The 24,132-nt window shown below is 43.4% G+C and overlaps 1 protein-coding gene across 2 annotated transcripts in view; it reads left to right on the top strand.

Annotated features, from left to right (window-relative positions):
* The first annotated feature begins 556 nt into the window (after positions 1-556).
* Positions 557-24,132, top strand: part of Rec114 (REC114 meiotic recombination protein) — a 109,291-nt gene continuing 85,715 nt past the window's right edge. The window contains exon 1 of one of the 2 annotated variants that reach the window (XM_006971491.4): positions 557-741. In XM_006971491.4, the coding sequence (XP_006971553.1) occupies positions 586-741 (156 nt within the window). In that variant the 5' untranslated portion in view covers positions 557-585. The remainder of the gene's footprint in view (positions 742-24,132) is intronic. The other variant, XM_076576385.1, reaches the window with a different exon arrangement.

Below are 24,132 nucleotides of genomic sequence, written 5' to 3'. Positions count from 1 at the left end.
ATGAGGACGTCTGCCAGTTTGGGAACTCTCTCAAGGCTCGGGGCTGATGAATGACAGGGGTTGCCATGAGGGAAGGTGAAGTCTCCCATGCCGGCGCTGAAACCGTCCAAATAATAGCCTCACTTCCAGGCAGAAATTGTGACAATCTCTCTTGGGTACCCAAAGTAAAAAAAAAAAAAAAAAAAGAAAGAAAGAAAGGGAGGGAGGGAGGGAGGGAGGGAGGGAGAAAGAGAGAAAAAGAAAAGAAAGAGGGAGAGAAGGACGGAGGGAGGGAGGGAGGAAGAGAGAAAAAGAAAAGAAAGAGGGAGAGAAGGACGGAGGGAGGGAGGGAGGAAGAGAGAAAAAGAAAAGAAAGAGGGAGAGAAGGACGGAGGAAGGGACGGAGAGAGGGAGGGAGGGAGGGAGAAAAGATACAAATAGAAAAAAAAAAAACCAGCAAAGAGCACACTTCCGGTAATGGCATCCCCCCCCCCCTACTTTCCGCTTAGGGGAAGGGTGGGCCTTGAGCCACCGCGCTTCCTGATTGGCTGGCTGGTTGTCGTGAGGAGTCACGTGGAGGCAGGCTTTCCAGGACCGTGGGCAGGCATGGCTGAGGCGGGAAATGTCGCCTCGGGCCTCGGCCTTCCAGGAGAAGTCTCCCAGTGGCCTCTGAAGCGCTACGGTCGCTTCATGCTCTTGGACACCGCAGAGTCGCCTGGGCCTAGCCCGGAGGATGCTGTAGCGTCCTCCCCCACTTGGAAGGTGAGGCCTGAGGGAGGGAAGGACCGTCAGCTGCCAGATCCCCAGGGAAGTAAGGAGGACCCTGGCCAGCAGCCACATAGGGCCAGTGCCCCAGCCTCACACCGGAGGGGCTAACGTAGGAAACTTGTGTCTGAGTAGGAATAGGAGGCATAGTTGGAGTTGATTTCATTCTCAAACTGATTATGCAAGAATGAGATAAACATCCAGATATTCAACAAATACTGATTGAACATGAGTTGCATGCTAGACGCTGTTCAGCATGCTAGGGATTTAACATGGAGCAAGGCCTGAATGGTCTCTGCTCTCTTGCATGGTTTTGTTTTTTCATGGTGCTGGGGGAATCTCTAGTGTCCCATCCCTGAGCTGTGTCTCTCCACCCATTGATCCTGGTTTCCTGAGGACATATGTTTACCCAGATACCTATGTAAACTGTGGCAGAGAGAATTAAGTCATCCCATAGCTAAATTGTCATGCTCTTTGGTAGTCAAGCACCTACACAAGACTAAAGTTAGATCCCAGCTGTTTTAGTTTGGGTGCTGGGGATTGGACCAAGGGCTCCTGTGTGCTAAGCATGTGCTTTACCACTGAGCCACACTGCCAGCCCCTGAAATCCAGCTTTGACGGTGAATTTCCATGTTCTCGGTTAAGCTGCTTGGTTTCTCTGAATCTTATTTATCGTAAAATAGAAACATCTTGATGTTATATTGAAATAAGTGTAGTAGAGATGCAACAGGGATAAAAATAACAGTCTTACTTCATAGGGCATGTGTGCATGTACACTGAGTTGTTTATGTTTTTAGATCGCCATGGGTAAGATAAAAGTAAAGAAAAACAGATATTTCAGGTGAAAACTATAACATGTGAAAGGCTCCACACCTGAGAAAACCTTGACAGGTCTAATATATAAAAGGTTGGCGCTTAGGGAACCAAGGAAATGAGTCTAAGTGGTGTGGATGTCTGGAGAGGAGGACAGGTGTCCTGTGAATATTCTTAGAGCCCACGGGCAAGCCAGAGGAAGGGTTTTAATCGTTTTCTTCTTTGACAAATCACTCTGTCTTTGTAGATGGAATTAGAGGACAGTGTCTGTGAATTCAAGAAGACAGAAGATAATGACACCTCAGGCCTGCGGGGATGGGGGTGGGAGACAGTAGAGATGGGGAGACGGGACATAGACTTTGGAGGATAGAAACGAAAGGGTGGCGATTGATTGAATGTGTGCAGGGAGGGTAAAGGGATTGGGTTTCTGGCAGAGGCAGCAACAGGAGAGTAGGCTGCACTGGAGGAGGAACAGGACGCCCTAAGGCTTCAGATTTGCGTGTGCTGAGCTTCATGTGCACAGTGAAATGCCGCTTGTACTCGGTCCGGTGTACTGCTCCGGACTCAGAAGGCGGATCTGGGCATGTGGAGGTGTGAGCCAGCATCTGAAGGTGATACGGTTATGAGGTGAGAGGAGATTCCAGGACCTGTTCTCAAGGGAGTGCAACCACTGTAGGTCAGCTGGAAGTGTCAGAACCTCACAGATTGACACGGGCTGGAGAGTTGTAAAGTACCTAGGAGAAGGAAGAGAGTTCTCTCAAGAGGGAGAGAATGCTTGGTTAAGTTTGTTGACTGACTAGAGGGCAGCCATTGCATTTAGCCACAGGAAGGGTTATTCATGGTCGAAGAGGAGTTTGAGCGAGTGGAGGGTCTAGAAGGCAGCCAGAAGGGGATGGAACAGTGACTGACAGGTGAATAAATAGAGGCAAGTGCACAGTTCTGAGAGCTTTGGCTGGGGATGTGAATAGAAATAGGACATTGTGAATTATTCATGACGTTCTGAAATATTAGAGTAAATGGTACTCTAAAACTGGAAATCAATATATTTAGGCCCATTTTAAAAAATCATTAAACATCTTGTTGTGCTCTTGTGGAACTCTGTATCCTAAAAGAAGATATAGGCCCAAAATGCAAAACGGAGTGAGGAGAGGTTAAATGCGAGTGTGACGGATCTATAATTGGATCTTATAAAAGGCCGGGGATGTTGGAGGACATATTTAACTTCCAAGGCTGCTTCAGTAGGCTTCTTGATAATTTCTCCTAGCAACTCTTTAATCCTTTTCAATCCTTTGCTCTGTGTTGGGTGCATTGGCTCAGATTCAGCCAGGTAACTCTTACATTGCAACCCAGAGCATGGGCATTTTGACCACTTTAAGGTCTCGACTGTTATTATAATTTTTACCTTCTCTTTGCAAAGCTCTTCATAATTGCTTATGAGGAACAGCACTTTTCAGCTGTTTTCAAATGTTTGACATAACACCATAGCCATAGTGATAAGAGAGGAAGTTGGTGTTTGCAGGGATTTTGAAAACTGGATATTTGTACCTTGCTTTGAATCTGTGCCCAGCCATCCTGCCTGCTGTGATCAGTTTCAACTTAGGTCTGTCATATATTTCTTTTAAATGAAAGAGAAACAGGATTTGTTCTATTTTATAGGCACTGTGACTATTGTATAATAGTAACAATAATCTAGCCGGGCGTGGTGGCGCACGCCTTTAATCCCAGCACTTGGGAGGCAGAGGCAGGCGGATCTTTGTGAGTTCGAGGCCAGCCTGGGCTACCAAGTGAGCTCCAGGAAAGGCGCAAAGCTACACAGAGAAACCCTGTCTCAAAAAAACCAAAAAAAAAAAAAAAATAGTAACAATAATCTGTACTCTCCAAGTCCCATGTGAATTTCTTTGAAAAACATGTGGTACCTACAATAAAACTATGTGTTAGATGATACACAGAAATTTATTATGATGTAGTCATTCTGGTAGGGTTTTTTTTTTCATATGGAATGTTTCAAATTCAGCTGTGGATATATTTTATTTTGTTTTGTCTTTTGGGACAGGGTTTCTCTGTGTGGTTTTGGCGCCTGTCCTGGATCTCACTCTGTAGACCAGGTTGGCCTGGAACTCAGAGATCCACCTGGCTCTGCCTCCTGAGTGCTGGGATTAAAGGTGTGCACCACTGCTGCCCGGCTTCCGTTTTGATTTTTTTAATTGACCCCCCCCCTAAATTATGGAGCAACTCTGTTCTCTTGATCCCATATGTGTAATTATTTAGCTTCAAAGAGGATGCTCATCACAGTGGCCACATGCTGACAAAACCATCCATTGTAGCTGGAGTTTTTCTGGTCCTGCCCGGCCCATGGTCAGGACAAATCTCTCTCACCTGGCAGTCCTGCAGCTGCTCAGACCCAACCGAGTAAACACACAGAGACTTATGTTGCTTACAAACTGTATGGCCGTGGCAGGCTTCTTGTTATCTAGTTCTTCTATCTTAAATTAACCCATATCTATTAGTCTATAAGTTGCCACATGGCTCATGGCTTACCAGTACCTTACATCTCGCTTTTCATGGCAGCATCTGGCAGCGTCTCTCTCCTTCAGTCTTCCTGTTCCCAGAATTTTCTTCTCTGCTTGTCCCGCCTATACTTCCTGCCTGGCTACTGGCCACTCAGCATTTTATTTACACAGAGCGATATCCACAGCACTTCCCCTTTTCTTTTTTTTTTTTTTCAAAAAGGAAGGTTTTAACTTTCACATAGTAAAATTACATATAACAAAACAATTATCAAGCAAGAATTACAGTTATAATATCTAGTCTACTTATAATATCTAGTCTATTCATATTTGGCAAAATTAAAGAAGATATCCTATCTATCCTATATTTATGAGTCTAAGGCATAGGATAGAAAGTGAATCAGGTATATTTTGGACTCACCAAAATAGGATAGATAATGGAATTATTTTCTCTGAATTTGTCAAATGCAAATGAATTAGACATTGTTTAGGTATTTATTGTTTGTATATATGGTATATAGTTATTGTACTTTTGTATATAGTTTTTCTTATATTAGTTAAAACTTTTTTCCTTTTTTCTTTTTATTAAAATAGAAAAGGGGAAATATGGTGAAATTTTATTTGTACTGAAATGTGATTTTATTTGTATGTTAACAAATAAAGTTGCCTGGGGGTCAGAGCTAATAGCAAGCCATAGCAGAAGCTGGGTGGTGGTGGCGCATGCCTTTAATCCCAGCACTTGGGAGCCAGAGCTAGACAGATCTCTGTTTGTTCAAGGATACAGCCAGCATTGGAGACACACGCCTTTAATATCAATACCAGCCTTAGACCTGGGTACAGACAGGCAGTGACGAGGAGGTCATGTGGTTGGGTTTACAACCAATGGGAAGGCGAAACAGAAAGTCAATAAAAAGACAGATACACAGGAAGTAGGCCTCTTTCAGAGGGGAAGGACGACAGCGGCAGCGAAGGGTAAGAAAGGCGGTTTTAAGTCTCAGCTCTCAGCTACTACTCTGACCTCTTGGGCTTTTAACTCTGCATTTGGCTCTGTGTTTCTTATTTAATAAGACTGTTCATCTACAGTCCACCCAAGAGAAAGATGAATAGTGCAAGATTTCTCAGACTACAAGTCCCAGTTGAGAGGTAAGGTCAAGTTAGGAGACATTATGGTATACAGAGAAATGTTCACCATGCTGATTCCATTTACTATTCTGAATTGTTTTACATGTTACACTATTTGGTAGCAAATAAACTTTTTTTTAACAGTAAACAGAATAAAACCCCCAAACCCACCACAGTTTACAGCTTTGCTACTCAGGCATCAGTGTTCATAGCCATCCTGTGGGGATTTTGTTAAAATGTGAATTCTGACTCAACCAGAATAGATTGTTGTGGGGAGTGAGATTCGGCCATCATAGTAAGCTCCCGGGTGGTACTGGTGATGGTCTGGGGACTATGCTTTGAGAGGCAGGGATTTGGGAGACCCTGAGTGAAGTGAGCCACAATGTAGTGCAATTAATAAAATGAATTTATAGAGGCATGAGTAAGTTAGATTCAAAATGAATATGCAAATATTTATTAGTGGTGTTAATACTTAAGCCATATGTCATCATCTAAGTGGAAAGAGCAAATGAAATACAAACTTGAACTTGATTTTTGTTCCTTATATCTATTGGCCCAGCCTTTCTGACAAAAATTATCATCATAACAGATTGGTCCATTTTATGTCTGTATATAATTTAGTCTGTTAATTTGATAATTTTGAAAGGTGATGTTAATTGCAGGTTGCTTTTCAATTAAAGTTTTACCATGTTTTTCAGATTCTAAATATTTCCCAGACATGCCTTAATTGGTTGAACCTGACAACTTCTTAGATTATTTTTTCAAAGAAAAAAAAGTGATCCTTTAATTTTTGTAGGCGAACCTTAAAATAATTGCCCTACTTAGAAACTAAGAAATGAAATATGAAGCTTGTACTTGAGTTGAACTTTTAATGTGAGTTCAATGTAGAGTGCACTTGGAGGACCTTTCTGTAGCCGCAAGTTTCCCTGTGTCCCGCGCAGCTGCTCGGTCCCAAGTAAACACACTGAAGCTTATATTACTTACAAATTGTATGGCCTGTGGGTCAGGCTTCTTGCTAACTAGTTCTTACAACTTAACTCAACCCGTTTCTATTCATCTATGTGTTGCCCTATGGCCGTGGCATTACCAGTCTGCTGGCCTCTTGTTGCTCCTTCTGTGGCAGGCTGGCATCTCCTCGGACTCTGCCCTTCTTCTCTGTCTCTCTGCTTGGATTTCCTGCCTGGCAGTAAGTTTTCTTGCCATAGGCCAAAACAGCTTTATTTATTATCCAATGGGAGCCATGCATAGTCACAGCATACAGAAAGACACCCCACAGCACCTTTCTCTTTCATTCTCTTTCATATTTCTAGTGCCTCCGTGTTCCCCGCCACATGATAAATCCTTTCTTTTTTTTTTTTTTAGACAGGGTTTCACTGTGTAGGTCTAGCTGCCCTGGAACTTACAGGCCAGACTGGCTTGAACTCACAGAAGTCTGTGTCTGTTTTTGCCTCCCAAGTGCTGGGATCCACGGCATGCCTATCTCTTACTGCAACCCTAAGAAGCAAATATTATTTTATGAATCAATCGACTGAAACTGAGGGGTGTTCTGTGGCTTTTCTCAGAGTTTAGAGAGAAGTTGGGAGTCATTCAGACTCTAGTTTTCTTGTCTTTAAAGCTCATGCTTTTAATTACAGGGCTGCTTACCTTAGAAATGTTAGTATTTCAGGAGTTTTCAAAGTAGCATGTAAGGTGAACACGATTAAGATGATTTTGTTAATGTCTTCAGGACAATAAAGGATTCAGTAACATTTCAAGAAAATTATTTTAAAGAGATAGCAAAATAGCAGTTCTCCTTTGTATGCTGGTGATTTTTTAGTAGATCCTTATTGTTGTGAATTTTAAGTTGTTGGGTCTAGGAAAATTTTGTGTTTCTATAAATACTCCAGCAACACCCCCACCCCACCCCGCCCCACCCTACCTCACCCCACACATGGGATAAGTTACTTGGAAAGAGTTGCATTCTTTCAAGTCTGTTTTGTAAACCATGTGAAGATTAGCAGAGCATTTGGTTTAGGACTAACCCTCACCAACTCCTGAAGGAAAATTCTTGAGAGAACGCTACCCAGTGCCCCATAAATGAAGTGTCTTTCACTCTGGCTGCTAAACAGTAGGCAGTGTTCAGGGCCCTGTGTGGGTCTAGGCAGTGCTTCCTTACATACACAGAGGTGGTTCTTTTCCCAGCCATGTGTGCTGAGCAGGGCTGCACTGAAGGACAGGCTTTGGAAGTGACTGGTGTCCACTCTGGGTACACTCTGGTATTCTGTCCCATGTAGTCTTGCCTCTGTGCCTTCTTGGCCATACAGCCCTACCTCTTCAACTCAGGGAGATCTTCCCAGATCCTGCCTGGGTTGGTTTTTGTTGTTTTTTTCTTGTACTTCACTATGAAATTCTCCAAGCAGTGAGAGACACTTTATAATTTTGTATTTTCCTAACTTCTTCCTACTTATATCTTGCAACTCTTTGGGGGCAATAAATAGTAGGAGAACTCACTTCATATCTTGCAATTTCTCAGAAATCCTGTCCTTCATTTCCTGTACCCAGTAACTTGAAAATGGATACTCCCTCTAATTTACTCAGTACTTTAGTTGTTTAGGCAGGAGAATAAATTTGACCCCTGTTGCTTCATGCTAGCCTGAAAAGGAAGTCCACAGTAAGCCCTGAAGTTGCTTCCACTTGGTCTCTCTCCACTCCAGGTCATCCCCTCACCACTGACGGTTACCCTGGAACTGTCCTTGCTATTCACTCAGTCGTTTTGTTGTTTGTTAGAGACAGGTCTTACCATGTGGTCTTGGCTGGTTTCAGTGTTCCTGCTCTACCTTCTCCAGTGCTGGGATTACAGGGGTGTTCCACCATGCCTGACCTCACACAGTCTTAAAATATAATCATGTTACCCTTAACGACATAAATTCCGAGCACAGCGTCATTAGACAGTTGCGTTACTAAACTAACATCCTAGTCTATAGTTAGACAGACCAAATGAGTAGCATGTCATTAAATGTTACTGTTTTATGGGACCATTGTTGTGTGTGTGGTCCTGTGCCTTGTTTTGGACTGAAACACCATTCTGTAGCCGTGACTGTATTAGGTATTCCAGTGTTGGATTAGAGTAGGTAGAATGGGCCCCCTGGAGCCACACTCCTCAAGATAGACAGACAGCCTTCATCAGAGGCTTTCCATGCACATCCCATGTTCTTCTCATAACTCTCTGGGTCTTAGATGGTGTAGACAAGAAGTTAAAACCTGGCTAGCTAAATAGCTTACCAAAGGTTGACACAGGAAATGGAAAGATAGATTCTAAAGCCCAGATCTTCCTCATTCTGCCACAGCTGCTGCTTCCTGTGTTGCTATCTTTTCTCCTGAAGATGTAGAATTACTGTCAAGAGTTACTATTCTCTTAAGAAACATCCAGTTTTTAAATTAATTAATTTATTTATTCTTCTCTCATATATTACATCCTGACCTAAGTTTCCCCTCTCTTCTCTCCTACCAGTCCTTCTCCCCACTTTCCCTCTCCCTCAGATCCACTCCTCCTCTGTTGCCCTTCAGAAAAGAGCAGGCCTCCCAGGGATACCACCTGAACATGGCAGAACAAGTTACAATAAGACTAGGCACAAACCTCATGTCAAGGAGGGACGAGGCAAGCTTTTCCTGGTAGGAGGAAAAGGGTCCCAAGAGCAGGCAAAAGAGTCAGAGACAGCCCCCACTCCCCCTGCTAGGAGTTCTGCAAAGAACACTAAGCTACACAACCATACAGAGGACCTAGGTCCGACCCATACAGGCTCCCTGATTGTCATTTCAGTCTCTGTGAGCCCCTATCAGTCCTGGTTAGTTGCTTCTGTGGGCCATGTTCATGTTGTATCCTTAACCCCCCCCCCCCGGCTCCTACAGTCCTTCCTGCCCTTCTTCCATGGTATTCTCCAAACTCCACCTAATGTTTGGCTGTGGGTCTCTATATCTGCTCCAATCACTTGCTGGATGGAGCATTTATGATGATGATTATGCTTGGTTCCAGTCTATGAGTGTAGCAGACTATCATTAGGAATCATTTTACTAAAAAGAAAAAAAAAAGAATGGAAAAAAGCCGGGCGGTGGTGGTGCACACCTTTAATCCCAGCACTCGGGGAGGCAGAGCCAGGTGGATCCCTGTGAGTTCAAAGCCAGCCTGGACTACAAAGCGAGATCCAGGACAGGTGCCAAAACTACACAGAGAAACCCTGTCTCAAAAAAACAAAAACAAACAAAAAAAGGAATCATTTACTGACTCTTTTTCCCCCCAGTTCTGTTTGGTTCTATCTTAAGCCTCTGGGCTATCTAGCCTCTGGTTCCTGGCCCTCCAGGCAGTGTCAGGCATGGCTCCCTCTCATCGTAGGGGTCTCAAGTTGGACCAGTCATTGGTTGGCCACTGCCACAAGTTCTGTGCCACCTTTCCCCCAGCACATCTTGCAGGCAGGACAATTTTAAGTTGAAGGTTTTGTGGCTGGGTTGGTGTCCCAGTCCCTCCTCCACTGGAGGCTTCACCTGGTTACAGAAGATGGTCAGTTCAACAATTAATACCTGGGACCTCATGAAACGGAAAAGCTTCTGTAAGGCAAAGGACACATCAGTAAGTCAAAACAGCAGCCTACAGAATGGGAAAAGATTTTCACCAAGTCTACATCTGACAAAGGGCTAATATCCAAAATATATAAAGAACTCAAGAAACTAGAAATAAACAAACCAAATAATCCAATAAAAAATGGGGCATAGGTCTGGCAGTGGTGACACACACCTTTAATCCCAGCACTTGGGAAGCAGCAGATCTCTGTGAGTTCAAGGCCAGCCTGCTCTACAAAGTGAGTTCCAGGACAGCCAGAGCTGTTTCACAGAGAAACCCTGTCTCTCTCAAAAAAAAAGGGGGGGGCGAGTGTTGGGGATTTAGCTCAGTGGTAGAGCATTCACCTAGCAAGCACAAGGCCCTGGGTTCAGTCCTCAGCTCTGAAAAACAAAAAACAATAACAACAACAACAAAAGGCATCATGGAATTGGCTGGCAAATGGATGGAACTAGAAAAAAATCATCCTGAGTGAGGTAACCCAGACCCAGAAAGACAAACATCTTTCATCGAGTCTAGAGCTCGAGTGATGCTCTAATGTCAGGAACTGAATCTTCTTTTATTCTGTTCTTCTGCCATGCATGGCTATTGTGATGGTGTTGTTGGGAGGGTGTTGCTCTTTTTGGGGTGACTGCCACCTTGCCCCCAAGTAAATCACACATGGAGACTTATTCTTACTTACGAATGCCCTGCCTTAGCTTGGCTTGTTTCTTGCCAGCTTTCCTTAAATTATTCCGATTACCTTTGCCTCTGGGCCTTTCCCATTCTCTAACGTCTGTAAATCTTAGTCTTATTCTGTGGCTCCCTATGTAGCTGGGTAGCTGGCCAGTCCTTCTCTCCAATCCCTCTTCCGAGATTTCTCTTTCTATTCATACTCTCTACCTGCCAGCCTCACCTATCCTTTCTCCTGCCTTGCTATTGGCCGTTCAGTTCTTTATTAGACCATCACGTGTTTTAGACAGGCACAGTAACACAGCTTCACAGAGTTAAACAAATGCAACATGAACAAAAGTAACACACCTTAAAATAACATTCTACTACATGATGGTTAATACTGTCATCTTGATCTAGATCATCCTTGAGACAAGCCTCTGGGCACACTTGTGAGGAGTTGTGTAGATTAGGCTAGCCTCTGGGTATACCTGTGAAGGATTCTCTTCATAGGGTTGATTGAAGTGAGAAGACCTAGTCTGAATGTGGAGAACCATCTGATGAACTTGGATCCTGGATTACATTCTCTCAACTTCCTGACTGTGGATGCAGCGTGACCAGCTACCACAAGCTCACCCCCCTATGACTTGTCTGCTGTGATGGACCCATAAACTGTGATCCACAACCAACCTTTTCTTCCTTCTGTTGCCTTTGTCTCAGAGTATTTTATCACAGCAACAGGAAGAGAAATTAAGACATTATAGTCAGTCTGAGAAAAAAAACCAGTGTTCTAGAAGCTTGAAGAAGGGATGATGTGGACAGAGTTCCATCTCCTGAGGAGCTTCCTGAAAGCCACCATGTGTTGCTTCACCTTACACCATGGTAGACAGAGCTTAAACTCACATGAATTAATGATGTATGCCGCAAGGTCATGTGTCCTCTTACCATATAAAAGGAAAATGACTAGCTGAGCTTAGCTGGCAGTTAGTTAACGTGCTCTGACTCTGATGACTTATTTCTGAGTCTGGTTGGAACTCAGAAGGCATTTGTAATGACAGTGCTGTTTTCTATGTGTTCCTCAAAGATTGGTGTGCTGGACACCTGGTCTCTAGTGTGACGGAGGTCTAGAGCGTGGTAATTAGCACCATCCACAGGAGGGATTGATGCTGGTCTCAGAGCATGGGTTAGTTCTCCTGAGAACTAAAGGCCATTGCCCTGTGTATCCCGTGCCTTCTATACTTGGCCATGTTTCCTTTCTGCTTCTGCACTGTGTTATGATATGAACAGGGAGCCTCACCAGAGGGGAGCCTCACCATCATCCAGGCTTACTGAGCCACTTAATCTTAGACTTTGAGCCTCCAAAACCATGAGCTAAAGGAACCTGTTTATAAAGTTCCCAGTCTGGGGAATTTCATTATACCAACAGAAAGTGGATTAGTAGAAGTAACAAAATTAACTGTTACTTAGTGTGTAAATATTGTATGCTCATTCCTGGCCTGGTGCCTGGCTAGTGCTCCATAAAGTTTTGCTGAATGGGTGAATCAAAGCTAAGCATTCTGCTGAGCATCTAACCTCACAATGTCTTTTAATCTTCGAAAATTCTATAAGCAGGGCTTTTAAGCTTTTTTTCTGCTCCCAGCCCTCTGTGACCAAGTCATTTTTGTGCAACTTTGGGTACGTAAGTATATAAAATAGATATACAAATCCAGCATTCACTGATGATAATCATAATAAATTACTTATTTTGAAATAACTCTTTGGTTGGGCTTGTTTAATTTTACATGTAGAGTTGAATGTTAACAGATTTTAAATTGTAGGATGTAGAGCATCATTGGTAGTTTTTAGAGTTGGTATTTTGCTTTTCTAATTGTCAGTGATGAGAATGCTGCTTCATATCAGTTAATAGCACAAGATGGCTGAAGCATGTTTAAGGCCATTTCAAAACGTGTTGGAAATTTGGTTCTAGTCCCAAGCCAAAATTCATTTAACCAACTTTTTCTTTAACAATTTTTGTAGAACCCAAGCCAGCAACTCAAATATCAACTTTCAAAGATTTATGTATTTTCTCTACATATGTGTGCCTGCATCTATGCAGGTGTACCACATGAATGGTGTGCCCATGGAGGCCAAAGGGCATCAGATCCTCTAGAATTGAAGTTATAGACAGTTATGAGATGCCATGTGGGTGCTGGGAATCAAACCCAGGTCCTCCGTAAGAACAGTCAGAAATCTTAACTGCAGAGCCTCTCCAGCCTCAAACAGCAATTAATTTTTAAAATTAAGCCTCCCAAGCCAACAGCAGTTTTAAAAACCAAACATTCTAACACAGTATAAACTAGAGGTATTCTGAGGACTGACAATGGAAAAGTACTAAAGGTAAGTGTTTCCCACTACTAAACCATATTTCTCTAAGAACAGAAGACTTTATATATACAGTAAACACTCCACAATTCATAACACACAGTAGTCTCAAATCCTAGCCAGGGTATTTCAAGCAGTGTTCATTGGTGTGTGGCGTAAGTACATGTGGAGGGCAAAGTGTACATGTGTATTCAGTAATAAGGCTGCATTCAATGAAGTCTCATCATGAAACATAGAATCATTTCTTGGCTGTTGGTGTTCAAAAACATTCTGCTGTTGGTAGATTTTTTTTTTCACTACCTCCACATTCAGTTAGGGACCATGACCCACAGTTAACATGCTATGCAAAAGTTTGCACGGTAGTGAATACTATTTCTATTTTACAGATGAAAACATTTATACTTGTAAATGGTAAGGCTAAGATTTGACTCTAGGTCTACCTGACTCCAATAATGTCTTTTACAAAGGGGTAGTTGTTGGTGCTATCCAAACATACTATAATTTCACTTGGCCTGTGTTAAGTTACATGTGCCTGGGATGTGACTGGTTTGGGGCAGTGAAATGTGAGCATAATTGACAGGTCATGGGCAGAAGCTTGAAGAGCCAGAGCCTGATTGCTCTTCCTTTTTCCTTTGGCACGCTTGCCAGGGCTGTAAGGGTGGCAGGCAGTGTGAGCTAGAGTAGGGAAAGAGGAAGGACGGGTGGGCAGTGAGCGAGAAACGCGTCTTTGGAGTCCTGGAGGAGCGTCAGTGCCTGTGGGGTGCTCTAGCACATCCTGGCTGACACAGAAGTATCCCACACTTGTGCTGCCTAAGTGGAGCGTATGCTACACTCGCTTCGCTGTAGGTTGCCTCGGATTTTGAGAAAGGATCTTTTAAGTGATGTTCCAACATTTTTTTCTTATGACAAAATCATTACTTGTTCCGAAAAATCTAGTGTATAAATACATATTTCTACCTTGGGGTCAGACTTTGTTCTCTTTCTTCAAAAACAAAAGCTTAATTTTGTACAGCAGACATAGTTTCCATGGAGGCCACGGCTTGTTTGCATAACATTATTTAAGGTGGAATTTATCTGGACAGATACAGCAAAGAAGAGTGTTTTTAGCTTTGTGGTTTAAGGAGTCTTAGAAGTTACAATTTAAGAGGGAAGGCCACAAATACAAAAACTCCCCAATCTGGGTTTTTTTCCCCTGCCCACCACACACTGTAAAGCTCTGTTAGAGACCGCTAAAGGCTGCCACTCCGAGAAGACTGGCCAGCCGAGCCCAGCTGCCTGCTTATGAGGAACCCAGGGGTCTTCTCAGTTCCCCAGTGACAGCGCTGCTCCAGAGACTTGCTTTAAAACCTTTAATTCCTATTTAGAAATAGACTTTGGGTATTGGAAATGCTGGTGCTTCCCTGGCCCTATAAATGGGTCGAAGATAGATGAGGAAAATGTGCGAGTTACCAACACCTCAGCGTGCCAGTGGGAAGGACCACTTTCTAGTCTAGTTGGTGTTCGGTGGTAGTGGCAGTGGCGGTTTTGTTTGTTTGGGTCTTGGTGTTTGTTTGTTTGTTTGTTTGTTTTTGAGATAGAGTCTCATTATGTAATAGAAGCTAGCCTCTAACTCATGATCCTTCTGCCTCAGCTTCCCAAGTGTTGTGATTACAGGCATGCCACCTCACACCTGTTTTAGTTGATGGTTTTTTTTTTGTTTGTTTTGTTTTTGTAGGATTTGTTAGTCTGTGAAGAATTTCTTAGGTTTTGTGGTGTGTGTTCATGTATGTATGTACCTTCCCATGAGGGATCCAGAAAGCTTGCCACCTTATATTCTGAGGCAGGGTCTCTAGCTGAACAACTCTGCTTATCTGGCTAACCAGTTTGCTTTGGTGATTCTCTGTCCCCGTTTCTCTGCTCTGGGATTACAGGTGCAGTGCCCTGCACACCCAGCTTCAATGTGGCTCTGGGATTACAGGTGCAGTGCCCTGCACACCCAGCTTCAGTGTGGCTCTGGATTACAGGTCCAATGCCCTGCATACCCAGCTTCAGTGTGGCTCTGGGATTACAGGTCCAATGCCCTGCATACCCAGCTTCAGTGTGGCTCTGGGATTACAGGTCCAATGCCCTGCATACCCAGCTTTAGTGTGGCTCTGGATTACAGGTCCAATGCCCTGCATACCCAGCTTCAGTGTGGCTCTGGGATTACAGGTACAGTACCCTGAATACCCAGCTTCAGTGTGGCTCTGGGATTACAGGTCCAATGCCCTGCATACCCAGCTTCAGTGTGGCTCTGGATTACAGGTCCAATGCCCTGCATACCCAGCTTCAGTGTGGCTCTGGATTACAGGTCCAATGCCCTGCATACCCAGCTTCAGTGTGGCTCTGGGATTACAGGTACAATGCCCTGCATACCCAGCTTCAGTGTGGCTCTGGATTACAGGTGCAATGCCCTGCACACCCAGCTTCAGTGTGGCTCTGGGATTACAGGTCCAATGCCCTGCATACCCAGCTTCAGTGTGGCTCTGGGATTACAGGTACAGTACCCTGAATACCCAGCTTCAGTGTGGTTATATTCCATAACAAAAGTGACGTCAGTGCTTGATTCTTCCTCTTGCTTTGTCACTTAAAAAATGGGTTCCCTAGAATCCTCAAGCGCTAAGTTGTTCTTGTGTTTAACTGGGCGCTTTGAAGATCTTCCCCAATGCCTGGGATTTAGGAATTTCCCTGGGATGTGTCCAGTTCTTGATTTTTTTTTCTTGTTTAGTCAGTGCCTTCCCTGGGTCTGTTCCCCACCCTGTCACCAGCATTGCTCTGGCTGAATCTTTGTCCCCTGCATCTTACACTGTCACTCATGATTTCTCCCCTTTGTGTTTCCCCTGCAATTCCAAGTATTTCTCCTTCTTCGCCACTAAGTTGGCCTCACCGTCCAGGCAATTCTTCAATTACCTATTGACTATTTCTTTCCATGAAGCAGAGTTTTAACTCCAAGACTCTACTGAATGTTATTAGTAATAATTACTTGTGTTCAGGCCCTTGGTCTCCTTGAACTGGTTTGCTCCTCTGGGTTGTCCTCATTTGGGGTTTTCTTTCCCCCTACCCCCGTATATTAACTGTACAGTAATAATGGGTTTCATCCTCCTGCAGAGGAGCAGGGAGTACTCGTTGGAGCCTGGGAGGTGGACGGAACTTGAGAGCACACTGTCTGGTGCTGTTCTTCTGTAGGGCAAGGCTTGCCCAGGCGCTGCAATATTGTCCTTTCCCAGGGTTCCATGCTCAGTCTCACTGCTTCCCTTCTGGAGAGGAATGCATTTTGCTGCTCCTTTATCCGGCCCCAGAGGCCTCCGTCCACTCTTCAGAATCACTTGAATGCTGATCTTAATTGTGCTCCAGGAAGGTGATTGGTTTTGGATTGCACTGGGAAAAGGAAGACCACAGGGTAGAATCTAGCTACCATTCTCCCTCCTGAACCCTGGAGAAGTTTTAAAATTAGACATTTTAGAACTGTATGAACTTACATATATAGTTTTAAAATGAGAGACTCTTTTAACAGTTCTCTGAAAAGTACAGGATCACACCTGTAATCCTAGTACTTGAGAGGCCGAGGCAGTATGATTACTATGGGTTTGAGGCCAACTTGGCATCCTCTCCTGATACCTGGCTAACTCTCTCATGTTTCTCAATAAGGTTCCTGCTCTCAGCTCCTTATTCATGCTATTTATTTATTTATTTATTTATTTATTTATTTATTTATTTATTTACTTACTTGTTTGTTTGTTTAGTGTGTGTGTACACATATGAGTGCAGGTGCTCCCGGAGGCCAGAGGCATTTGGGTACCCCAGAGCGAGTTACGGGTGATTGTGAGCCACCTGACGTGGTTCCCAGGAATCCAACCTGAGCCCCCTTTTCAGCTTCTATTGGTACTGACACTCACATCCTTTCTGGTCTTCTCATTTCCTTTGCTCTGTTTCTCTTCCTAGCTCTTAGCATTATCTTACAAACTAGACAATTCTTTGCTGTGTCCAGTGTTGTACCCAGGATATTTGATATCCAGAATGGATCATTTTTGATACTTTCTTTCCCCAAGGGATGAAATCATTTTCAGGAATGAATATGAAATTAATCGGGTGTTCCTTTATCATGGCAGCTGGAGATTTTTAGTTGTGTTATAGTCCTGCTAGTTAAGTAACTAGAAAGTGCACATCACAGTACACAGTAGGAAGAAGGAAGAAGCTCACAGCCATGGCGCCAGTGTGCTTCGTTGTTGGCAGCTACTCGAGCCCTGATCCTCACAGGCTGAGAGTTTACATAATTATTTGCTTGGTAATAAATAGAATTATTATTTAGTAAAATATAGATCTCTAAAAGCTACAATTTAGGCAACTACTCATAAAAATCACATTTTTCCTTCTATTTTTAAAACATTTAGAAAATTTAAAAAATTTATTTGTATGTGTGTATGTGTATGCATGTACAACCATGACGTGTACGTAGAGGTCAGAGGGCAATTTTGTGGAGTCCATTCTCTCCATCCTCTTTTTATCTGGGCTTCAGGGGTCAGACTTTTATGGCAGATTCCTTTACCCCCAAGCTATCTTGGTGGCCCAGTAGTTAGTGGTTTTAAAAGAATATATTTTTCTGGACATGATGGCTCATACCTGTAATCTCAGCACTTGGAAGGTTGAAGCAGGAGGATTGCTATGGGTTTGAGACCAGCCTGGTCTGCAGAATGAGATAAATTTATTTCAGTGTTAAAGATAAAGTTCAAATTTAGTAAAATATTGAATTGAAAATTACATTTAACCATAGATGTTACATCTTACTATTTATATTTCATTTCAGTGTTTTGAATTTTTAAGAACAGAGATAAATATCATAAGGTCCCCTAAAATTTGACCATCACTGTGCTGTCTTGGTTCATTGTGAGACAGACTACCTTTCAAATGTAGAAGTGAGTAGTGAGTACCACAGAGCTAGAGAGTCTTTGGGAGAGATTTGCAAAATTTTGGAAAAAAAAAATTGTGGGCTAACTGCAAACCTAGAGAAAAAATACATAGAAAAGTTTGGTATATTATGTATACATAAAATTTACATAGATAATAGATGATTTCATCATTTATCATCATAAAACATATGAAATCTGTAATTAAAAGTTACAAATCTGGGGACTGGTTAGATGACTCAGAGGTTACGAGCACTTAGTATTCCCGCAGAAGACCTGAATTCAGTTCCGAGACTCACATCAGCCTTCTCACCAGCTGTAATTACAGCTCCAGGAGGTCTGACACCCTCTCCTGGCATCTGTGGGCATGCACACACGGATGGCAGACACACATAAGTAAAGAAATGTATATAAGAAACTTTTTAAAAAGTAACAAACTTAATTCAAATGTAAACAGTATACATGGCACTGCCCATGGTGGAGAGAAGCACACGGAGCCTCAGGAAATCAGAGCAGTCTGAAATGAACTGCATTGTGTCCAGGACCGCTGTGACTCCACAGCTCCCTCCTGCTGCTCTGTGGTGAGCTCAGGCAGTGCCGGCATCCACTTGAAACACAGTGTGATGCTGATCATCTCCGTGTGAGCAGTCCATCTGTCAGGAAATTGTCTATCACAATAAAAGTGATATGTCAGTTCCCACACATTTTTCACATGAGAAATAGGATTTTCTCAGTAAAAAGTGATTTCTCAGGTTGTCCCACATAAACAGCTATGTGTGGCTTACAAAATATGTGTTATCTAACTGTTGATGTCATGGGGGAAGGCTTCTGGTCAACACAGGCTGGCAGAAGTTAAGTTTGAAGGACTTGGAAATTACAGGCAGAGTTTAGTCAGCAGCCGAGAGCAGGACTCAGCGGGGGCCGGGCACACCGGCACAGTCGCCTCTGCCTCTCCTGAGACCCAGTAGCTGTTGGCAGGGCTACCTCAAGCTTGGTTCTGTGTGCAGAGCAGGAAACAGTGGTCTCACAGCCGCTGAGCCTGTGTGCAGAGACAAGCAGGCCACGGGGCATGGTAAAATGGTTCCGTGTGAGAAATGGATATGGTTTCATCAATAAGAAGGATACTGAGGGAGATGTATTTGTACACCAGGCTGCCATGAAGAGTAGCCCCAGGAAGTCCCTTTACAGCATAGGAGATGGAGAGGGTGGAGTGTGATATTGCCAAGGGAAAAGACAGTATGGAAGCAGCAAATGAGACAGGCCCTGATGGAGCTCTAGTTGGTGACAATAAACTTGCACCAGACCATGGCCATTGCCAATGCTATCCATACATGTGAAGGGGTGTTCTGCTAGTTACTGGCAGGATTACCAGCTATAGAAAAAATGAAGGACGCGGTGCATTTTCAAGGCCAGGCCAACAACTTTACCCTTCTTTAGGTAAAATCCCACCTTGCCAACCCTGGGAGTGTTGATCATAGGATTGCAACCCTCTTGTGAAGGCAAAGTGAGGGAGGCTGACAGGCACAGCACAGAGGTCCTCTAGGGGCACTCCGCACCAGAAAGGGATAGGCCCAGAGGACAGCAGCAGAGAGGATAAAGAAGTGTAAACAGAAGGCCCCTCTGACTTCCCTTAACCCTCATTCAAAGGCTAACAGCATTAGGACTTAGACCAACAAAGGATACATTTATCCCAGATGTGGGTAAGAATTGATGACTCATAGTAGTAATAAAACCAGGTGGATTACTCAGTTTGAGTATTTGTCTACTCCCTATAGACAAAGCCCTCCCTGTCGCCTACCCTGGGATGGACTGCTCCCTACCTACCCTTAGCACATCTCGAGTTACACTCTTTCGTCTCTGTTTGTCCGGTTGCTGTACAGGTCTATGCCACAGAGTGCCACAAGGGCAGGTGCTTGTTTTGTTCAGTGATGTTCCCCATCTTGAATAATGCTTGGCATCTAAGGGATTTTTAGCAAATATCTGTTGAATGAAGAGATGAATGAGTGAAGCTTAAGGCCAGGGGCTTTCCTGATTTTTTTCTTTCCCAATAATTTATAAGAAGGGTCTGTATGTGGTGAGTACCTTGTTAATGTTAACTGGTTTATTTAAATGCTTAGATGGGAGCCAGAGAGATGGCTCAGTGGGTAAGAGTGTCTCCTGCTCTTGCAGAGGTTTGGTTCCCAGCATTCACATGGTGGTTCACAACCACCTGTAATTGTAGTTTCAAGGGATCCAATACTCTCTTCTGACCACCATGTGATCATGCACACATGTGCATGTATTTACACTCATGTATACATACCTACCCATAAAATAAATATTTAAAAACATTTAAATGCTTGATACATGTTCCCTGTACTTTAGACTCTTATGTGTCTGTATGAATTTTAGAATTAGTGGAATGTCTACAAAATTAGGAATTAATTTTTAAATATTTATTATTATTGTGTGTTGTGTGTGTATATGTGTGAGAGTACTGTTGTGTGCACACCACAGCACATAAATAGAGGTCAAAGGACAATTTTGGGGAGGAGTCAGTTCTCTCCATCTACCTTTACAGCCTTCCGGGGATCAAACTCAGATCATCAGGCTTGTGCAGCAAGTGCTTTTACCTGCTGAGCCACTTCCCAGGCTCAGACTTTTCATCTGGATTGGCTAGATCAGTCTGAGAAGACCTGTCCTATTCCGGTTTCCTATCATGGTTGTAACAAACTCCCACAAATGTAATGGCCTAAAACAGCATAATATAGCTTATAGCCTTGCAGGTCAGAAATCTAAAAATGATATTCTATGGAGCTATCTTTAATGTGAGGAAGACTGAATTCTGTGTGGAGGCTCCAGGAAGGATCCATATTTTGCCTGCACTCTGTGCCTGGCTTCTACCTCAACAGCAGCAGTCACAATATTCCTTCCTCTGGCTGGCACCCTCTTTCCCTCAGTGACAGGCGCGATTGCACTGGCCCACTTGGATAATCCAGGATAATCTCCCTATCTCAAGGTACTTAATCACATTAGCAAAGTCCCTTTTGCTGTGCGAGATAACATTCACAGGTTCTAGGTATTAGGACATGGACACCTTTAGCTATTAGCCTGCCTACCAGCGTTTTAATAATACTAAATCTTGCTATCCACGAGGAAAGCTCTCTCCATGTATTTATGATTTAAGTTTATCTCAACTTGTAATGTGCCATTCTTTCACAGATCTTGTCATTTATCCCTAAGTGGTTTATATTTTTGATGATATTATAAAGTTTGGTGCTTTTAAAACCAAATTCCAGTTTCTTTCTTAGCACATTAGTTACTTTCCTCCTTTCTGTGACCGACCGCCTGACAAGAACCAATTCAAGGGATGGAGGCCTTATTCTGGCTACAGTTCAAGGGGCTACACAGTTCCCTGGGGCTGGGGCTGGGGTGGGGGGGGGGCATGCTGGCAAGAGCCTCAAGTGGCTGGGCACTTAGTGTCCACAGTGAGGAACCAGAAAACACATGAGAAGTGGGTCTGGGCTACTAAAACTCAAGGCCTATTCCTAGTGAGGTCAGGTTTCTTCCAGCAGCACCAGTTAGAGACCAAATATTCAAATGAATGTGCCTGTGGGAAATAGTGTACATCCAAACCACAGCAACTGGTGTGCGTATAAATATAATTTGTTTTCACATGTTATCTTGGTAAATGCAACCTTTCAAAATCCACTTATTCTGGTCAAGTCGATTGGATTTTCTGCATAGACTATCATTGTCTGTGATTAAATGTGGTTTTAATTTTCCTTTACAGTCTGAGTGCTTTTTGTTTCTTCTCTTTCACGGCAATTACACCTCCCCAGTAAAGAACGTGGGCTAATGAGCGGATTGCTCCTCTCGTTTCTTAGGCGATGCTGTTACCAGGAAGTGCCATATTAACTGTCAGTTTCATACAGATGCCCTGTCATCTGGAAAGTTCCATCCAGTTTTTAGTTTTCTGGATTTTTACAATCAGGACCAGGCGATGGGGTTTGCTGCATGCTTCTCTGCGGTCTCAGTTACTGACCACGCAGCTTTGTGTCGTGTTAGCTTGGTGTAGGCCATGGAGTTCAGACTACTTCATTTCTCTTTTAGTTTCTTAATTTTGTTCAGATGCTCTGTAGTTCTAAAATATTTGAGCATTTTTCGGCACCTGTTACTGATTTTTTTACTTAACTGTTTCCGGAGAATATTCTTTGATTTGTTTTTCATGGACATATATCCATTTAATGGGATGCAGTGTGATGCTTTGGTAAATATACATGATAAAATCAATCAGGGTATTTATTATATCAGTGCAAACATTTATCAGTTCTTTTTAGTGAGAACTTAAATTTAAATCCCTTCTTGTAGATATTGAAAATTTCAATACAGTATTAACTGTAATCACTTTGTCCTTGCCCTGTCTTGCCAGGGGATGAGCCCAGGACCCAGCACATGCCAGGAGAGTATTCCACCACTGAGCTATATCCCCAAGAACTTAGTTCTTTTTTGAGGTTGGTTAGTGTTTCCTTGTGTATATAACCACATTTTCTTTATCCATTCACCCCTGGTGACCAGCCAGGCTGCCATGAAGAGCGTTGCTGTGAACAGGAAGGAGCGCCATCTCTTTGACAAACTGATTTCCTTTCCTCTGGGTGTGTACCCAGTCGTGGGATTGCTGGATCATGAGTGGAGTTCTAATTTTAGTTCTTTGAGGAATCTGCTCACTTTTTCTGACAACGAATGCACTTACTCACATTTGTGCCAAAAGGATGTTTCCTTCTCCTCATCTCGAGCAGCTTTGTTCTTTTGGTCATAGCCATTCTTTTTCTTTCTTTCTTTTTTGTATTTACTTGTTTGTTTGTTTTTACATCCTGACCAAAGTTCCCCTCCTCTCTACATTTCTCTATAGAAAAGGGCAGGCAGGCCATCCATGGCTATCAACCAGTAGCTGATATCAAGTTACAGTGAGACCAGGCACTTCCTCTTCTATTAAGGCTGGACGAGGTGGCCTGGTGTGAGGAAAGGGTCCCCAAAGCAGGCAAGAGTCAGAAACAGCCCACTCCCACTGTTAGGAGTCCCACAAGAAGACCAGGCTACACAACTGTAACATATGTGCAGACGGCCCAGGTCAGTCCCATTCAGGCTCCCTGACATTCTTGTTTGGTGATTCCTCTCTGGTAGTGACTTGATTTCCCTGCCAATTAACGGATTTCCTGCACCTGTTTGCAATGTGTGTCTTTTGAGGAATGTTTATCCAAGCCTTCTGCCCACTTTTATACTGAATTTGTTATTTTGTATGTGCTGTTGATTGAATTCCTTGTGTGCTCTGCATAACTGACTGGTCAGATGTGCCATAACGCTGGTCAGATGTGGCCTTTGCAGATGGCTCCCTCTCGTCTGTAGACTTAATAGTTACATAGTTACAGTTGTCTATCCTGCTTTTGTTGTCTGTGCTTGTGGGGTCTTATTCTAGAACTCTTTGTTCTCGTGAGTGTGTGTGTGTGTGTGTGTGTGTGAGAGAGAGAGAGAGAGAGAGACAGAGACAGAGACAGAGACAGAGACAGAGATTGTATGTACATGTTTGGGTGTGTACCTGGTACTGGTATTTGTGTGACTAGGCCAACAGCCTGCAAGTTCTGTCACTTGCAGCACTGAGGTTATAGTTGTGTGCCCAGCCATGTGTGGTTTTTATGTGCGTTCTGGGGATTTGAACCCATGTCCTCATACACAGCAAATGCTCTTATCTACAGAACCATCTACTCAGCCCCATAGAACATCTCTTATGTTTTTCTCTTAGTAGTTTCATAGTTGTGGGTTTTATATTTAAGACTTTAATCCATGTTGTATGCCTTCTTTTGTTTAGTAAAGTTTTATTTTTCCATCAGTGCCGTTGACTAGACTTGTTAATATGTCTTTTCTGGAGCTAGGGCATCTCTACCATTGTGGGTAGTGAGCACCGACTGTCTGCTGGAGAGACTGTCCTTCCCCTGGAGTGCTGCGGGTGGTATAGTTAAACCCGTTGACTGTCAGTGTGCAGGCTTGTACTCTTGTACTTCCCCCTTGGCCTGTGTCTGTTTGGTGCCACCACGCTGTGTGTGTGTGTCACTGTGGCTGTGAGGTAGGTGGTACGATGCCGCCAGCTTGGTTCTTTGTACTTCGGGTTAGTGTTTTTGATGTGGACTGCACTTCATCCGGGGGTTGTTTGGGTAGCATGGACACGCAGACAACATTAATGCTCCCGGTGCGTGGACATGGGATGCCTTTGCGCTGGTTTATGCGTCTTTAGCTCCGTTCACCAATGCTTCCTAGTTTTCAGTGTGGAACTCTTCCGTTCCCTTGTTTAAACATACTCCCAAATAGTCTGTTTTTCTAGCTATTTAAGTGGATTATTTTCTTCATTCCATGTTTAGTTTGTTGTTAGTGTATAGAAATATTATTA

Source organism: Peromyscus maniculatus, chromosome 7 (genome assembly GCF_049852395.1).
Source record: "Peromyscus maniculatus bairdii isolate BWxNUB_F1_BW_parent chromosome 7, HU_Pman_BW_mat_3.1, whole genome shotgun sequence".
In the NCBI taxonomy this organism is placed as follows: domain Eukaryota; kingdom Metazoa; phylum Chordata; class Mammalia; order Rodentia; family Cricetidae; genus Peromyscus; species Peromyscus maniculatus.
This window is presented reverse-complemented; position numbering and strand designations above follow the sequence as displayed.